Source organism: Felis catus, chromosome A2 (genome assembly GCF_018350175.1).
Source record: "Felis catus isolate Fca126 chromosome A2, F.catus_Fca126_mat1.0, whole genome shotgun sequence".
NCBI classification, from domain to species: domain Eukaryota; kingdom Metazoa; phylum Chordata; class Mammalia; order Carnivora; family Felidae; genus Felis; species Felis catus.
In genome coordinates this window covers 71,531,511-71,539,515 of record NC_058369.1, presented here as the reverse complement: position 1 = coordinate 71,539,515, position 8,005 = coordinate 71,531,511, and the positions used below count along the sequence as shown (strand labels likewise).

The following is an 8,005-nucleotide window of genomic DNA, read 5'->3' as shown; positions in this document are numbered from 1 at the left end:
AGTCGGACGCTTAACCTACTGCGCCACCCAGGCGCCCCATCCACGTTACTTTTCAAACAAGAGCATTATTTGATATTTAAAAGTAAGCAAAAACTTATCTAATGAAGCTAACTGGACCTGGACATTTTTTGGGTCATTATTTAATAACTCTGTAATTTTTTCAATGGCTATTGGTTAGTTAGGTCTTCTATTTCTTCAATTCTATTTCATTGAGATTTCCAAATTTATCCAGACAATATACAAATACAGTGTATTTCCCTATACTAATTTATCTTCTCCCCAGCTATTTTATATCCTTCTTGGTCTTACATGTCTTATTTTATGCTTTCTGGTTTTTCTGCTCCCTTGAGAGTTCTTCTGGCTTGTCTTTACCTATATGGACTAGATTTATTCTCCATCCTCACCCCTCATTTGAAAGCGAGTCAGCTTGGTTTAACTTACACCATCAGTCACATTTCCTGTTTGACACCTCAAGTTATATTGTTCTATTTTTCAATGGCAAAAATGACAAAGTTGCTGTTGACTCCCTTCTAAAGAAGATGAGGCCTTAACACGCTTTTACTTTCCCCCACTGCGTTTAATTCTTGGTCGTAGCCATAGTTTTTACATTATGTATATCCACTCTTCATAACATTTTGGACATCTCATTTCCTTTATAACCATAGGATTCCTTGGACTTGACAGTTTTTAACTGCTATTTAACAACATTCTCTTTTCTCATTCTTTTAAATTTTTACCTTTGCTAATTTTTTTTTCCTTTGGTCGGCTGTAACAGGTCTAGGATATATATAGGTGGAGTGTGCATGTATGTCTTTCTAGAGAAGGCACTTCTTTATATTTTAGGATCCAGTGCCCCACCACGTGTCTATATCAAGTGCTTGCATTATTGACTAGATTGTTGGGAATTGTTAACAACTCGATGTCTAGAAAAGGTTAATGATCATGGGAGAAGCACAGGCATGGCCACTTCAGAAATCAATTTCTTCAAAGAGTGCTGTGGTTGTACACATCGTGGCTGGCAAAGATTCAAGTTTTTTGGTGCCAACTCATAGCAGAAAGGAATAAAAATCTACCTTCTTCCTGCTACTCCTTGAAAGCTCAGCCCTTCATACTGTGCCTGACTCGTGACAACACTCAGTAAGTTAATCGCACTTCAGTTGTTCAGCTCCATTTCAGAATAAGAATTCCTTAGTGCAAAGACCAATAATTCATTTTTTTTAGACCAAACTATTATAATAATGCTCGGTACTTAATAGTACCAAGCACTTCAGTACCTTAATAAGTGCTTGAAAAGGCCTAAGCCCAATTTCTAACACTACACAATTTCAGTTGCAATACAAGTTAAATCCACCTCTCCCCACTAAATGCGAACCCCAATCCCAGCCTTTTCCCCTAGGAAATGTGTTCCTAGTTAATAATGGAATCTCTCCCAAGAGAAACACCCCCGAGTTTACTTTTTCATTTCATCTCAGTGTTCACGGACATCCTATAACCAAATTCTACCCCCCTGCCCCCAACAAACACTGTGGCTAGAAGTTGAGTTTCCCTTCTCACAGAACAGTAAAGTTGGCGCAACAGAAAGAGGTTAGGCTGTGGCAATGTGTTCTAATACCATTTCCTACGCTTAGCTTGCATTAACACTTAAGCGCCAAGGTGTAATGTCCCATTTTTTAAAATGCTGTCAGTGCCTATCTACTTTGCTAATTTTGTTTTGCTTTGCTGTAAATGAAGCACCTAGGGCAATGTGGACATAAAAATTTATTTTTAATTACAAATTGTGTCGTGCAACAAGTATGGAATCTCCCCTACCACAATTTCACAAGAGTGAAGTAATGCAGTTGTTACTTGCCACTTGCAAAAGAAACAGTAAAGGCAGTATTTATAAGTCAAATACTTGCACTATGGGAACTATTTGTACTTTAAAGTAAAATGTGATTTAAATGCTTAATTCTTTTACCATTTATTCAAATTACGATTTTGCCTTAAATGTCCCAGCTTTACAGGAGTGGGACTGCTGCTTACCTTTCTTTTCACAAAGGTGTATCCATAGGCTCATGGGACTCCCATGACCAGTATTCACTTTATTTTCCTCTACATTAATGTACTCCTTAACCACCAGAGTATGCCTGACACATAGCAACCAAGGAAGTTCCTTTTCATTGATAATGGCCATAACTTTACAATCTAAAACTAATCATAAACTATTACTTCCCAGCCTCAACCCACATCAACTGATCAATCACCATAATGAAAAACAAGCTTCAAGAGTTTTCTCCAGATATTTAATGCAAGATGCAGTGTAGCCATATTCCATGAAATGCTGATGACCACTAGGGGGCTGTTGCCCTACTCAATCAAACAAAAGTACCACAACACAGCTAAAAGCTTTAATATAGATGTATTTCTGTTCTTAACTGCTATCATGTAGACAGTCTGATAAATAAGGTTGTCTCTTGTGCTTTTGCTACTGCTGTAGGAGGTTATATATTTTATAGATGACACACACAATCAACTCTACTGGTTTAAGAGTTCTAAATGTTGTGTGTACTATAGACCTTTTTTCTTCCCCATTTAAGATGGGAAGACCCAGCCTTTGGTATAAGTAACTTACTTCCATGACAATATTTAAAGGATATCATTAGTGTTCACTGTCAGTTGTGTCGTCTTTTGGTAAGGGGGTGGCCAGGGCCTCTTTGCTCTCAGTAAGCGCTCTGGGCTGGTGGATAAACACACTAAATTTAACACCCTGGTTGTTGGCAGCTCTGACAAAACCACTATTGGCAGTCATTGTGATGGCTTTTAGAGTGTCTCCCGTCCCAAAAATTGTTAATGAGCGGCTATTGATTTTTGAACTGGCCACTAGTCTCAAGGCACGCTCAGAAGGCTGGTCTGGCACCACATTAATTTGTTTAATTAGCATAGTGGCCCTCTCTCTCTCCCCAGGTCCTCCTAAGGTATCTAGAATAGACTGAAAGTCCTTGACAGCAGATTCACAAGCAAACAACTCTTTGTCCTTCATAAACGCCTCCAGCTGTGGTAACACCTGCTCTTTCCTCTCTTGCTCGGCCTGTTCTGTGAGCACTTTTTCTTTGAAGATAAAGTGGCAGCCTCCATAGCTGAGGGCAGATACGTATGTGATTAAAGTAGTAATGTCCAGATTTACCCTTTTGCACACATCAACCTTAATTTCTGTTGGAAACGCAACACTTGCTAGTATATTTTCTCGGTCTACTCTGGTCACTTGCAAAAGTTCAGGGCCTTCGTCATCGGACTCACTCTCGCTTGGTTGGAGCTCTTCAGGGTGATCTAACAGAGAGTTAACCGCTACTATGTCTCCTCGCACGGATATGCCCATTTCTTGGAGCTTCTCCGCCATGGGGCTGGAGACACTGTTGTAAAATGCAAAGATGATGTGAGGATTGCTATACTGCACTGGCTGCTGGTGACTGGCCTGGAGGAAGTCTTCAGCCTGCTCAATGATGCTCTTGTCACCATACTGGCCCCTGCCCAGCCAAATGTTGTGTAGAGCTTCAGCCTTGCGGCCAATGGCTTTCACCCACGTATGACCACCGTTTGCAACTACATCCACCACAAGGGTCTGCTTTTCTCCCAAGGTATCTGTGTAACCAAAGACATGAAGAACACTAACAACTTCTTCCAAGTTTTCTGCTGATTCCACAATGGCTCTTAGGTGTGTTAGATTAGTGCTCTGTAAATGGGATTCCTTAATAGCTACTTTCCCAGCTTCTACTTTCTGTAGGAATTTTAATTCTGCCTTCAATTTGCTGCACAGCTTTGCACCACCTTCTATACCACCTTTCCTTGATCGAGAAAGTGATTCCGCTCTCTTGATCAGTTCCTTGGCTATGGCGATTCGTTCACAGAGCATGGAGTGTGCGGACATGCTGACGGCATTATTCCTTTCCTATGAAAAGAAACAAGACAAGGCAAATTGAAATAATCCTCAAAAATCATGGCAATCAATTCTTCACTGAGGACTACATAAATTCAATCTAGCAACAAAGCTTATGGAGTCTGAGTCTGTGAACCTGGACTTGGGCATGACTGATTTGGGAGTGACTCCCTCCTCTGACAACTAAGGATGATACCTGTATTTCTGAACTCTTCCTTCGGTATGCCGGGTTCGACACACTTTTTAGACCTTTGTTTTTTTTCAGTTTAAAGGTAGTATTCCGCACGTCCCAGGTCAGGATAAAGTGCAGTTGTTCAGCAATCTACTACATAAGGGATTCGCTCAGCAGCAGCTTTGCTGTTTGGTGGGAGAGCAATTTTATAAAAGGCTGGGAAAGTGTAGAGAACGTGACTAGATTAAAAATGACTAGCCGGTTATAGCAAATTGTCCAAACCCATACTGTAAGCCTTTCTAACCTTTTCCTCCTTCGTGAGTCGCTCTCCTTGACGTGACTGCCTCGTGCTATGCCACGGGCACACGGTACACCCGCCGAGGAATCAAGACTGCCCCGTTCCTGCATTTGACGTCAACACAGTATATTTTAAAAGAGCTACGGGACCCACCAACTCGGCTCCCGCTCACACCAGGAAGGAAGGACAAGCCGAAGATTAACTAGACCCCACGAGTGCAGCCCGTGACGACCTGAAGGTCTGCGGAGCCTTCCGGGGCCGGGGGGGGGGGGGTGGGGGTGGGCATTGGGCCCTGGAACCCTAACGGGTCCGCCCGCACAGCAGGACCCCGCCACGCAGACTCGGGCTCAAATAGCCCCCGAAACCGGCGCCGGGCGTGGAGGCCAGAGCGGGGACGGAGGGGGCAGAGGGGAGGACGCGGCGGCCGGGAGCCGGCCCCCTCCCCCGCCAGGCCGGCCGGCCCAGCCCCCTCCCGGCCTCGGTAGGGGCGCCCCGTTCCCTCCCTCTGCTTCCCCGGCTCCTCACCGGCAGCGCCAGGACCGGGAGCGCGAGCAAGCGGGCACGTGCGTGCGCGAGGCCGGGACCCGCCGGGAAACCTCGTCTGGCGGACCCCACCCCACTCTAGCCGCCGCGGCTGCTCAGCCCGCGCGAGCGCCGCCGCCTCGGCAGCCTCTCGCGTCACGTGGCCCCGCGCCGGGTGACGCCGAGCCCGCGAGTCCCAGGCGGCAGCGCGATCTACCCAGCGTGGCTGACGCTAACGCGGCGGCCATGTTTGTTGAGGGCACCCGGCTTCTCGCACGCACTGAGCAGGGAGGCACCGGGGGTTCGCGGCCACTTGGGCCCAGGAAAGGAGCGGAGGCGAAGCTTGCGGGGCTGGGCATCATTCCCAGTGGGTCGTCGGCCACTCAGTCTAGGAGGCCGACCCCGCACCCTAGGTCTTAGGCTCGGTTGGACTTTCCCTGGGGTGGGAGTCGTGCATTTTGGTGGAGAAAACTCCCAGTTGTGCCCAAGTACCCCACTCCTGCTGTCAAGCTCAAACCCCTACCAAGTGACAGGAAGCGGTGGTTCCAGAAAGATTTTCAGCTCATTTTAATATGAGGAGACAGGCAGGAAGCTTGTCAAAGGTGTCACAGCTGGTAAGTGCCGGAACTGGGAGTCCGGATTCCAAGCCAAAGCACTTTCTACTGCATCATCCTGGGCTCTCCATTGAAAGTGTGGTATCAGAGATATGCTGCCTTTCTGAAGAGGACAAATAATCGGATGGCTTCTGAGGGAGGAACTTAGGCTAACAAGAGTGTCCAAAGTCAACCAAAAGGTTAGGACTTTTGATAAAGCTAATTTTAAAAAATTAAAATGGGCTTCAAGTTAATATTAATCCCATGTGTGCCTGCTCCTTCCCCAAGCCTTACTTGAATGGCAGTCTTAGGAAAGAAAAAGCAACAGACCCAAGAAAATAAAAAGAACAAGAAATGAGACTGCACATGAGATATGTCAACACATTTTTGGAAGGCCAAGAGCAATAATAACATCCATTCAATGCTTATTATATGGCAGGTGTTACTCTAAGTACTTTTCACATATTAACTTATTTGATCCTCTTCGCAAACTGAAAGGTAAATATATTTTACAGATAGTCCACCACAAAGAGGTTGTTTAACCCAGGCAGCCTCTCTGTAAATGGAGCAGTGAGCACAGTGGAGAAAGTGTCTACAGCAAGTGACTGACAGAGCAGAGCCCAAAACGGTTTTGGAACTGCAGGTGCCTGGAAGACAGAAGGGAGGAGAGCAGTGAGGCAGGACTGAAAATGGTCACGGCTTCAGTCTGTGAGAACAGCCAAATGCTCTCTCAGGTGCAGTGCAAGCTGGACAGCTAGCCACCCTTCCCTGGGTAGAAAACTAGAGTTTACCATGTCGAAGGCAGGGAGTCAGAGGGATTCGAGACACATTATGAAGTGACAGTCTCCTATGGAATGTGAAATACTGTTAGTCCCTCTTCTGCCCCTCCCAGGATGCAGTTGCTCCTCTCCCTATTTTTCTCTGGAGAAGCCGAGCAAATCAAAGACCACAGAAAATGGCCTATAGCAGGATCCCTGAGTAAGTAGGTGCAGGGCTCGCAAACACAGTGCTTCCAAACATTCTTCTGTTTGGAATTTGAAGTAAACATAAAGCAGAACAAATGGCTTTGAAAAGTATTCTATAACTAGCATCCTCAGATAAAAGGTGTTCCATTCATGAAACACGAGGACTTTTTTAAGGGAAAGGTGACAAAGAATGAGTTTTCTTTTTTTTTTTTAATGTTTATTTTCGAGAAAGAGCATGCACGTGAGTGGGGGAAGGGCAGAGAGAGGGAGACTGAGGATCAGAAGGGGGCTCCGCACTGAAAACAGAGAACCCAGTGCAGGACTCATGAACCAAACCATGAGATCGTGACCTAAGCACAAGTCGGAGACTTAACCAACTAAGTTACCCAGGCGCCCCAAGAATGAGTTTTTCAAAATTAAAAATGGTATCGCCAATGTTAAAATATCAATGAAAGAGTAGGAAGAATGGGTAAAACTGTACTAGAATGCACAATAAAGACAGGTGAAAACTTTAGCAAAAAATGTTTCTCAAACACTATGAAATTTACCAAAACTGAAAGATCTTAGTTTCTACAGTGAAAAGGCCTCCTGAGTTAAGAAACCCAAAGACAGACATGTCATTGTGAAATTTCAAAATGCTGCAGATAAAAGTCCTAAGAACTGCAAAGGAGAAAAAAGTTATAACAGCCAATGGAGAGAGAACATAGTTTCAAACCTGCAACTGGCTGGATTAGGGCAGAAAGACAGAAGGTTCCAAGACAGAAACTTCTGGAGGTGTTGGGGAACCAGGGTGGGGGATTGGAGGACTGAGGAGAGAACCGTTAAGGTCACTTGACACGATATACTGAGGAAAACAGTATGCAGGTTTTACGATCCTGTCACAGGAATCTGGGAGTTGGTGATGGCTACACAGAACACAAAGAAGTGAAGCAGTATTACCTGCAGGAAGATTATTTAGGAAACGGGGTAACAGCATACTTCCATAGCCATACCAGAAATCTTTTTTTTTTTAATTTTTTTTTTCAACGTTTATTTATTTTTGGGACAGAGACAGAGCATGAATGGGGAAGGGGCAGAGAGAGAGGGAGACACAGAATCGGAAGCAGGCTCCAGGCTCTGAGCCATCAGCCCAGAGCCTGACGCGGGGCTCGAACTCACGGACCGCGAGATTGTGACCTGGCTGAAGTCGGACGCTCAACCGACTGTGCCACCCAGGCGCCCCAACAGAAACTTTTAAACTGAATATTATGATCTAATTAAACTGAGGCAGAGAGAAGGGAGGGAGAGTTCTGAATTCCCATCTTGCAGGATATAAAGTTTATATAGTGGCTCAACTTCAGGAATCCGGAGATAACTGGATAAGCCTACTGTATGAAATATGGAGGACAGTACCTGCTGGAAAACCTAAAAAAGTTCAAAGTGGTGAAACGCAGGGGCACAGCATTTGATGAAGTGTTAGAATTATCGAACTTTTTAAATATGCTCATGCTTAGGAAGCTGTCGCTCACGTGGAGTTATGTGACAGAGGTGGGGTTAAGGGTT

At 45.1% G+C, this 8,005-nt stretch overlaps 1 protein-coding gene across 3 annotated transcripts; it reads right to left on the bottom strand.

The window, feature by feature from the left end:
- Positions 1-1,740: 1,740 nt before the first annotated feature.
- On the bottom strand, positions 1,741-5,047 carry CA2H7orf25 (chromosome A2 C7orf25 homolog). 3 transcript variants are annotated; one of them, XM_045052196.1, is made up of 3 exons: positions 4,909-5,045; positions 4,390-4,487; positions 1,741-3,925 (listed from the first exon to the last, which is right to left on the bottom strand). In XM_045052196.1, exon 3 carries the CDS (start codon positions 3,902-3,904, stop codon positions 2,639-2,641), a length of 1,266 nt encoding a protein of 421 aa, XP_044908131.1. In that variant the 5' UTR covers positions 3,905-3,925; positions 4,390-4,487; positions 4,909-5,045; the 3' UTR covers positions 1,741-2,638. The 3 variants fall into 3 exon arrangements, with proteins under 3 accessions (XP_044908131.1, XP_006929156.1, XP_023105964.1); XM_006929094.5 differs by lacking the exon at positions 4,390-4,487 and having other exon boundaries at positions 4,909-5,047; XM_023250196.2 differs by lacking the exon at positions 4,909-5,045 and having other exon boundaries at positions 4,390-4,643.
- Positions 5,048-8,005: the final 2,958 nt, after the last annotated feature.